This window comes from Quercus suber, unplaced genomic scaffold (assembly GCF_002906115.3).
Source record: "Quercus suber isolate HL8 unplaced genomic scaffold, Cork oak 2.0 scaffold_611, whole genome shotgun sequence".
Lineage (NCBI taxonomy): Eukaryota > Viridiplantae > Streptophyta > Magnoliopsida > Fagales > Fagaceae > Quercus > Quercus suber.
In genome coordinates this window covers 263,458-274,245 of record NW_027070054.1, presented here as the reverse complement: position 1 = coordinate 274,245, position 10,788 = coordinate 263,458, and the positions used below count along the sequence as shown (strand labels likewise).

General features: G+C 33.6%; 1 protein-coding gene across 1 annotated transcript; it reads left to right on the top strand.

Annotated features, from left to right (window-relative positions):
- Positions 1–2,278: 2,278 nt before the first annotated feature.
- Positions 2,279–8,961, top strand: LOC112026255 (probable beta-1,3-galactosyltransferase 2). Its single transcript, XM_024058938.2, has 11 exons — positions 2,279–2,388; positions 3,676–3,769; positions 4,383–4,417; positions 4,540–4,751; positions 4,898–4,961; positions 5,207–5,279; positions 5,429–5,549; positions 6,598–6,685; positions 6,777–6,902; positions 7,170–7,279; positions 8,521–8,961. The coding sequence occupies exons 1-11, from the start codon at positions 2,279–2,281 to the stop codon at positions 8,667–8,669; spliced, it is 1,182 nt and encodes a 393-aa protein (XP_023914706.2). The 3' UTR covers positions 8,670–8,961.
- The last annotated feature ends 1,827 nt before the right edge of the window (positions 8,962–10,788 follow it).

Sequence of the window (10,788 nt, the reverse complement as noted above, 5' to 3'; positions counted from 1 at the left end):
AAGCAAAAGGAACTCTCCATTGAATCCCTTATCACAAGTTTAAGAGTGGAGGAAGAGGCGAGGAACCAAGACAAAGCTTTTGAACTCCATGGAGCAAATGATCCTAAGGTAAATTTTATCTCCTCAAATGAAAACATGTCCAAAGCCAATGCAAAAAATAATGACTATGTAAGGCCTAAGAAAAGAAACTTCAAACGTAGGCCAAATGGAAATCAGCCTCAACATAAGACTCACTTTAATCAAAGAAAGAACCAAGAACACCATCCTAAGCATGCTAGAAAAAATGGCAACCACACTAATAATAGCAATTATGCATGTTTTGTATGTGGAAAGCTTGGACATTCGGCTAGAAATTGTTGTTTTCAAAAACATTGGCCTATGGCTCAAGCCAATGTCATTGAAGAGCCTCTTGTGGCTATGGTTACTGACAGGGGCAGAGCCAGAGGGGGGCAAGGGGGGGCACCTGCCCCCCCTGACTCCTCCTAAAAAGAGTCTATTATATATATGCTTATGTAAAGTGAGTTAGCTTCTGGCATAGAATAGAAAAACAAGGAAACAGTTTTCCTAAACAAACTGTACAAACATCACATGAAATAAATAATAAAATAACAAATCTTCCAATTGAGAAAGTCTAGAGACACAATAAAATTTCACAATATTTTTACTATACTCTTGTTTTTTGTTGAGATGAATCTCAAAATAATTTATTTTATTTTATTCTGACCAATGATGTACTAACACCTCAATTTATTGTAAAAATATTGTGAAATTTTGTGGTGTTACGAAAACAACTCCTCCCACTTTAAACAATTTGACACAATAAATGCCACAAACTAAACTTGTTAAAGCTGTTTACACTTTTGACCAATATAACTCTTTTTATCTTTTTCTTTTTTCACTTACCTAAATTTCCTTCTTTTCTCGTTTGAAGTTCTGCCCGTGGAGCTCTAATTACACATCTCTAATTACACTAATAATAATAATAATAATAATAATAATAATGTCTTGTATGGTACTAAAGCATTAAAATGTCCATTACTTTTTTCTCCTTCGTCTCTTGATCTTATAGTTTCAAAATTTAGTTTCTACCATAATCCAAAATTTTAAATAATTAAAAGAATAGAGAAAAGTTGAAATTTATTTTCTCAATTTATTTTGAGGAATCAAATTAGATCTCTAAACTTTATGTATACAATTAATCTCTTACTTTGATGACTGATTGTCAATAACTATGAATTAGATGTTTTACCATTGTTTATTTATTTTACAATTTTTTAATTTTAATAGGCTTTGTATGACAATTATTGTTTGTTTATAATTTTATTATTAATATCAATTAATAATTTTAGGTTATTTGTTATTATTGTCTTTTGATCTTGCCCCCCCTAAACTAAAACCTGATTCCGCCACTGCCTCTTACAACATGTGTTTCATACAACTATAGCTTTATAGTGGCCCAATTGCACTATACTTCACTCACTCAGCTTATAAGACCTCTAGGAGAACATATCTTATATACTTGGCGGATATGACCTATGTGAGACTAATATATTATGGGGCCCACATGTTAATCTCGCATGGTTCTATAGTATACGAGGGGTGTACTGGCATGCATATTTCGCCTAAACTAGAGACTATTATTTATAAATATGAACTTTTATTGTTTCCTCTTGACCAATATCAATATATATATATATATATATATTTTTTGAGAAGATGACCAATATCAATTTGTTTGTTATCATTTATTTTATTTTTTTGGTATTACAATACTTTAACCAGTAAATAAAACAATAAGCAATTAGCAAACCGCTGCTATTTATTTATTTATTTTTTTGCTCGCTGATACAAAACACACACACATATTTCATTGATACAAGCCGAGAACCTAAACGACCGTTTCCTAGTCCAAACGGCAACAATGTTACCAAAAATAAATCTAGTTTCTCTTCTCTCCTCTCTTGTATGCTGTCTAAACCCGACCGTTAGCTTATTTACACGCAACAGTTATGATTGTTTTATTTAAACACACTGTAAGTTTCATGCATTTATACATGAAGCTATAGGATGTTTCTATAAATTGGGATATTAAATGTTGTATAGAACACCCTCAGGCCTCGTCTGTATTCACCTCTCTCACCTCTAAAGAGGAGGGAGAGAGTGTGTTTTCAGTGAAACAAAGTTCATATTATATCTGGGTCTATTTGGTTTTGGCTCTCTATTTATATATATATATATATATAACTTATATTGGGACTGACACCAAAGCTACAACAACATGTCTATGAAGAGTAGAGGAATGGGAATAGGAGTGTATGCTAAGTCTATTAACTTGGTCCTTTTGGTGTGCTTAGGCTGCTTCTGTGCTGGATTGCTTTTCATTAACAGGTATGTATGTTTTCTCAATTGGGTTTCTGTTACTTTTTCTTAATTTTCAGTTTTTAGTCCCTAAAGTGGTTGGTTTAATTGAATTATGCTTTTTTGCCTGGTGGGTATCAATAAACTCATAGAATTAGTTGAGACTTTGTGAAATAAAAATGAAGAGGTTGTTAATAGTTAAGCCTTTCCTAACAATTTAAGCTTTTGGGACTAGTGAAAATTTACCATGGTATGTCTTGTGTTCGAAACTTCTCCACTCTATTTTCCATTTTAAAAGTTAGAAGTCCCACGTATTAACTTATTAAGCCCTGCTTATCAAGGGGAGTCGGGACACATGTGAGGGCGTGTTTGATGATTAAATGGTTAAATTCATAGTTTCATTACAATTTGAGCTTTTGGACTAGTGGTAATTTATCAGATAGTTTGTGTTTAGCTGGTTATTAATGGCTGTTCTTGTGAATTGAATGATTGTTGCATTTCATTGAGAAGGGTTTAAATTGAACTAATGTTTTCTGCATAGTTCAAAGGGGTATGTGTGCTTTCTGATGTGGTTTTTGAATTTGCGTTTTCTGGACTCACATTAGGGACAATTCTCTCCCTTAGTCCCTTTGCACTTGTTTTGTTTGTATCTATCATTCATTGTCGTTTTATTAACAAAGTGCTACGTGATTTTCACTTTTCGTTTTTGCTCTTTCAATGTTTCATGTAATTACTTCAAAAGAGGTTTAGATTTATGCAATAGGTAAAGATGTTCTTTTTCTTGTTCTGGTGTTTATTTGTAAAACTCCATCAAAATATTATATACTTTTTAAATTGTGACTTAACCCTTCCTTCTACAATGATCCTATAAGAGTCTTGCCTTGGATGAGATTTAGCCAAATTGTCCAAAGTTGATCTTCCTTATCAGTCTTCTTTCATTTTATTTGGCTGAGTGAAGTTACTGTACATAAAAAAGATAAAAAAATTTTAAATTACCTGTTTATATGGTTTTAATTACTGTGACTTGTGAAACTCAACCCAACTAGGCCAGATATTTGGAGGGGGTGAACTGGAGGTACCTGACATTTTACGTCTATATGATGAACACTTGATATTCCCCTTAATTCTCACTGAAAGATTATCTAATACTGCTTCTCAAGCTTATTATTTTACATTTTCATATCATTACTTTAGGCCACATTGATTTTATGCTGTAAAACCAGGTTTCCTTATCAGTAACAGGCTTATTATTTTACACGTCAAGGCAGCTGCTTGTTAGCATATGCATGTCATATTAATCAAAAAATTATGTATCAGGATGTGGACGGTGCCTGAAGCTAAAGACATTGCAATAACTTCTAAACTCGAAGATGCCCGAATAAACTTAAAATCTGAGAATTATCCAAAACTTGTAAGTAAATATACCAAACTACTAATAATGAGCCATATCATTCTCCACTTCTTTGGCTATTGATATTTATTATTGTTTCACATGAGAAGGTAGTTTTCTTCAAATATACAGCTCTGACTCAGAAATTGTCAATATCCTGAAAGAAAGTATAGGCTTGTAGTCAAGTCCTCCTATTTCATGGTTTTTCTTTTATTATAGATTATTCTTAACAGAACCGTAGTGCTTGAAATTGTCATTTCTAGGAAAATAATTTCTTTTGGAATCCAGATTTGTCAACTAATTTTATTTTTTATTTTTTTTAGTTTTGGGAGAAGGGGGTTGGGTATGGATTAGTGAAAAGGGCCTCTGGTACCTGAGTTTTCAGAAGTCACCTACTTCAGTAATAATGTGCACACAAATTATGGTTCCAGATATGATTGACCAAAAGATTGCAAGTCTCACTCTTGCTGTTTCTCGAAATCATTCTAGTTGCTTCTTGCAATCATTATTCCTTCCAATCTTAGCGTTAAATGTGCTTTGTTATCTTTAGCTTTAATTTTGCTTCTTAATGTAAATCACTTGCTTTTTTACATGTTTGTAACGAAGTTTTCTCTAACTTTCTTGGTTTTAGCAGAAGCTTGTACAGCGTAAAGGAAATAACAGTGTGGGGTAAGTTTCAAGGACCCAGCTTGATGTTTATACTCTATCCTGATGCCTGTTTAGACTGGATTTCACTCATATTCCTCACAAGTGACCTACATGCAAACTTTATCATTGTATATGACATGCAGGGTCTTGGATAAGACAATAACAAATTTGGAGATGGAATTAACAGCTTCTAGGGCAGCACATGAATCTATAATGCATGACTTTCCGATGTCGCGAAACATGAAGAATGTTGAAACAAATGTGAAAAGAAAATACTTTATGGTTGTAGGAATCAATACAGCTTTTAGTAGCCGCAAGCGAAGGGAGTCTGTTCGTGCTACTTGGATGCCACAAGGTGCATTAACTTGACTCCATATTTCTCTTTTACCTTCTCTCCCTCTCTCTCTTTTTCTCTCTCTCGATTTAAGAATCTTTTATGAATAATGTCAGTTGTTTGTCATATCTCATCTGTGATGGTTCTCATGGATTAAACATTATTAGGTGAGAAGAGAATGAAATTGGAGGAAGAGAAGGGTATAGTGATTCGCTTTGTTATAGGTCGCAGGTGATTTTCATATGTCTTCACAGCTACTGTCAATTATTGCCAAACTTACTGCTTGTATATATTCTTTTAGCACATGTGCTATATATTCTGTTTCATTAATAAGAAATGGAGTTTGTGGCCTTAGCAAATAAATTGTCTGCATGAACTTATGATCTTTTCAATAGCACAATTTTCTTTTAAGGTGGTGCTCTGCATAAATTAGCATAAATTATTTGGTTGCTTATTAATTGGCCTTTTGTCATTAGTTCGACATCTGGTGGTATACTTGACAAAGAAATTGACGCAGAAGAGATGTTGCATGGAGACTTCTTGCGCCTAGTGAGCTTTTCTCATCTTACCCCTTTTAAGCTGTTATCTCAATCTGCCTGTGAAACTCCCAGTTACCTTTAAAAATTTTGTTAGTGTGAAGATAGACTGAAAAGAAATATTAATAGGCTCTAATTTGTTTGGTCATATTGTGAAAGCAGGACCATGTTGAGGCATACCTGGAATTATCAGGCAAGACTAAGACTTATTTTTCAACTGCTGTTGCATTGTGGGATGCAGAATTTTACATTAAAGTTGATGATGATATTCATGTAAATTTAGGTAATGTTAGTTCCATATTTTCCCTTCATTTCTTCCTTCGTCTTGCATTTTCTTTTGCAATATATCTTAAATTTATTTTAGTATTTGAGATTTAGGATCTAGTTCCAAACCCCCTCCCCCCCCTCCCTCCCCCCTCTTTTTTATGAGTATTCTGATTCTACTAAAGTGATACAGCTATGGTTCTTGGGTGTGTATGTGTGTGCTCTGTATGTGACTAATTCTGGCATTAGTAATAGAAGACATATGACACTGCATTTAGCGTATGTGATTGTTTCATTATAACAGCACAAGTCTATCTTTATCATAAAGCAATAAGAATCCATGTGATGTTACCAAATTGGATCAGACGTGATGCTATGATACAATAGTTGAACAGGACTTTTCAAAAAAAAAAAAGTCCAACAAACATATCATACCTAATTAATATGTTTATATGGCTATGTGCATTGGAGAAGATTTCCGTGGTCCACTGGATAGTTGTAAGTTGTAACATTGTTGTTTTGGCTCTCTATGTGATAAGTATTGCTTGCAAGAAGATATTATAAGAAAGCAAGCATTTTCTGTTGAAAATTGAGTGATTGATAGTAGTGGAATTCCAAGCATCTATGATCTATTTATTGCATTTAAGAATTGGCATTTTATCACATTGGTTCAGAAGTTCATTAATGAAGTCACATTATAGATTGGTACGGTTGGCTGGTTGAATGGATTGTTCATTTTGATGAGCACAACTTCAATATTTACCATATGGCATGCCTGATGTGTCACCTAACAGAATTGTTTTCTTAAATTACTTACTCCTTTCAAATTTGTTACACCATGTTAGAAACATTTCAAATTACTACCATATTGGAAACTTGATATTGTTATAAGTTTTTGAGTGAATTAGTTCAAAAGTTTCTCTTAGAGGCTTCTATTGAACCATAGGATTGGCTCTATCTTGGAGTATACTTGTGAGAATAGGAATATGTTTTAGGTAACACGACTCTTGTTATTACATTTGATCCTTTGTCTCATTTGAGTTCATTTACCTTTAAACTTACTGCAGCTATGCTAGGAACAACTCTAGCTAGACACCGTATGAAACCTCGGGTTTACATTGGCTGCATGAAGTCTGGTCTTGTCCATGCACAAAAGTAAGCCAATTTATCCTTTTTTCCCCTGAATTAGCAGAATATATAGATATTTGTAAAATCTGGTTTTCTTTGCATCCTTTCTTCGGAACAGGGGAATGAAATACCGTGAACCAGAGTATTGGAAATTTGGTGAGATGGGAAACAAGTATTTTCTTCATGCTACAGGACAATTATATGCCATCTCAAAAGACTTGGCTATGTATATATCGACAAACCAGTAAGTTCGCTGTGTCTTTACCTTTTGGGTTAAAAGAAAGCTCAAACTTGTGTGTGAATGGGCTATAGATGGATTAAGATATCACAGTTTTAATGGAACCAAGAGGTTCTGGTTCCGTTGCCATGCCCACTTCCAAGTTTGAGGAGTTTGTGTTCCTCTTTCATCTTCATTTGTTACGTGTCTATTGCTATATATCAGAAAATTTTAAGCTGGCCTGTAGAATGGCCTTAAATCATTGGATGGTAATTTTGTTTGAAATGATCTCAGGCCTATACTGCACAAATATGCCAATGAGGATGTTTCGTTGGGAACTTGGTTAATTGGTTTAGATGTGGAGCATGTGGACGACAGGAGTCTCTGCTGTGGTACCCCACCTGGTAATTTAAACTTTTATTTTGTTTTTTTAATTACTTTTGGTTTTTCCTTCTATGGTTTTACCACCACTTTTTTTGTTTTTTGAATATCATGTCTTGAATTAAAAGCAACTTAGTCAATGTTAAGCCACAAATGAAAGTTTTGATGTCTAAATATGTTATATAGGATGTGAAGTTACAATTCATCTTTTAGGGAACAGGAATATTTCAGTGTTTGCACCTTTAAACCTGGATCAACAAGGTATTGAAGCTCTAAGACCGATAGCTGGTTATTGTTTAGAAATAAATACATAAAACACTTGATGAAGAATACACTTTGTTGCATGTAGTATAAAAATATTTAAACAAACTATTTAAAATTTCCGTCTTTGCCATCCAGTCCCAGTAAAACCTTAATGTAAGACCTTTATTTTGTTAAGAATTAAGATGTTTAAAATAACAAAAAAAACTGGATTTTCCCTTAGGTAATATTACTCTATATTTATTCAATATATTCATTTATTTAGTTGCTTTACCACATACCCCTTTTAAGTTAATGAATTGATCCTGAATTGACCCCCTCAGGGTAAGAAATAAATTATTCAATCCTCCTCTTACAGTTTTAGTTTCAATCAACAAGCTCAATTTATTAAACCTTATCAGTCTCTAAGTTTGTCTGCCGATAACAAGAAGTGAGAGAGATATGGTACACTGCTTTCTTCACAAATATCTTGCTTTAACTTAGTCTCTGTTATCTCCATTGCTCCCAATTTACTAAGATGACAATGTGTAGTGTTCATATGGGTCATTGTTTCTTCCCTGCCACTCTGTCTTAATTTAAAACATGAATATATTGTAGCCAGTATTTGTATTTCAATTGAAGGAAAAGAACAATTATGTGAAGGTTGGCATTTTGGCCAAACTGTTGGTCCAGAATCCAAATGCTAGTTGAATTGATTTTGGTCCACTATATATTATGGACCTCTCTGGTCCCTTTTGTTACAAATGATTTTTAATTCAAATGATTTAGATGACCTGATTAGCATATGCTCCATGGTCTTTCAAGAGGTTAAAACTTAAAACCATTAGCTACATAGACCAAGAACTTGGTCTGTTATAGTAAAACCTCCACCAGCTGTATGGTGCTAAGAGATTTTTATTTTTAAGAAGAATGAACATAATTTAAAAAAAAAATGAAGTGCCGCTTGCATGAATTTTCCTATAGGCTCATGCATTTGTTCCTGATGATGTAATTGTTCTTGCAGATTGTGAGTGGAAGATACAGGCAGGCAACATCTGTGCTGCTTCATTTGACCGGAAATGTAATGGGATTTGCAAGTCTGTTGAGAGAATCATGGATGTTCACCAGCGCTGTGGTGAGGATGAGAACGCTATATGGAGTGCAAGCTTCTGAGAGACAGGCAGCTGTTCCTCCAAACTCAGGAAGGACATACAGATACCTGAAAGGCAAGCATATGAATGGTCCTTTCGAGCCAATATCTACATATCATGTACGTATAGAGAATGTATATAATTCTGGCACATAGAATTATTATAGTTGAGGAGAAAAGGAGGCCTTGCTACCTGGGGCCTCTGCATTTTTGTGAAGGAGATCAACCTCTCTAAACAGCCAAATAATGAATAGACAGTCACAACCCATTCTTTATATGGTGAGAGGGCTTTATTGTAAGTTCTCTGACATAGCCATTGAACTCAATAACATGTAATACTCTTTGTGAACAACTTTTACTGCCTTTTGCTTCATGAATAATACAGTGTATGTTATTCTTTCATGACCTCTCTCTCACCAAACAAATAATTGAGTAGTTATGTGATCTTTTGTTTTAGCTTTATCTGCTGGATGTCACGATACAGGTTTAGTTGAGATGAGATATATTTATGATTTGTAGAGTTCATAATAATTTCTTTTAACTGTGCATCCTGTACTTATAGGTTGTGTATAGCTAATTAGTAGATGTTGATAAACTATTCTCAAACTTAACTTTCTTTGTAAGTAATGCGTATGTTTGGAGCATTGATTTGGTTTTTTTAAGTGGTATTTGCAGGTTGATTATAGCAAGCAAATCCAGCATAAATTCCTTATTTGAAGAAGCAATCCCACTGTCTTCAACTCTTCATGCACTCATTTGTCCATAAAATTATGAATGCTTAACATAAGATAGAATGACTTCTTCAACAAAATATGACAAAAAAAGAAAAAGAAAAGCATGGAATCCGCCTCATCCTCAAGTTCATCTACCTAGCTTGCATTTAAATTACAATGTACATCTGCAAGACATCAACAGCTATAGGAAACCATAAATTTGATCAGCAAATTCATGGAACCAAGTTTGATCAGTTAGCCTTGGTAGTAAAATCTATCAACATATAACACCCGGTACTATTTTTCTGTGTTAACCAAAATTTGGAGGGTTTATGAAATGGAAGATGTTTAATTCCAATTTTTCTGCCAATAGGTTCAACAAACAACCCTTCTAACTTCAGTGGACCATAATTCATGACTAATAACAAATAAATAGTAACAATCAAACGGAACATTACCTAAATAAATAAATGCAATTAAGAAGTGGAAAACGGAATATTGGCTGTTTAATAAACCTAGTAACCCATAGCCATAGGCCTCTCTCTGATAGCGTTGACTATTATCATCCCATTTTGATCATCCTCTAATTTTTCTAAATTTTTCTACACATCCCGAATACCCTTGAAAAGAGTTTTTCTCTTCTCTAAACCAATACTTGGGGGCACTTAAATCGAAAGGAATGAATCCAATCATTGCATAGAAAATCATCAATTTGTGTCAATTTTTGATCCCAATAATAGGATTAATCAAAATTATCTAAGTTCAACTAATTTTACTCAAGTTGGATGAAATGTTAACTGAGGTCAAAATGTGCCCATTTCGTTTGTCTTGACATCAAATCCGTGAATTTAGCTATTTCACATCTAAATCTCACTCTTGATCAAGTTTTACCAACCTTGATAGAGGCTTGACTAGGGTTCAAATGCACTCATTCATCTTAATTAAGGATGCATTTGGGAACAACTAAAAAGCTAGCTTTTAGCTTATTCAACTTATTTCGTATTGCCCAAATGACATAGTTGATTATTTGTGGGCGCATGTGCTATTGTTTCAAGAGCAAACCAGTATTTGTTAGCGCTTGTGTGCTCACTTGCATTATTTTACAATTAAGTTGGTTTTCTTTTTTGAACATAATTACTATTTGCAGGTTTCATGGGTCTCATGTAATCTTCTCTTTACTTTTTATTTTCTTTTAGCTTTTTCTATTATTTTATTATTTTTAGCAAAATCTAAATTAGCTGTTCGCAAACGGACCTTAAATGTCAATACATAAAATTTATTAAATAAAAAGTGAGGTTTAATTTGATAGGGACAGTTAACTATGAGTTTAAAATGTATTTACCCCAAAAAGAAAAAAAATTGCCAACATGTTTTAACATTGAAATTCACTTAACTCTAGGGTAAGATCTATAATTCCAAGTAAGTTGAA

Excerpts from the sequence above, each read along its gene's own strand:
- LOC112026255 (XM_024058938.2), top strand. The coding sequence starts at position 2,279 with ATGTCTATGAAGAGTAGAGGAATGGGAATAGGAGTGTATGCTAAGTCT. Across the intron at positions 4,418-4,539 it reads AAAGGAAATAACAGTGTGGG|GGTCTTGGATAAGACAATAA; the intron begins GTAAGTTTCAAG and ends TATGACATGCAG. Across the intron at positions 4,962-5,206 it reads CGCTTTGTTATAGGTCGCAG|TTCGACATCTGGTGGTATAC; the intron begins GTGATTTTCATA and ends TTTTGTCATTAG.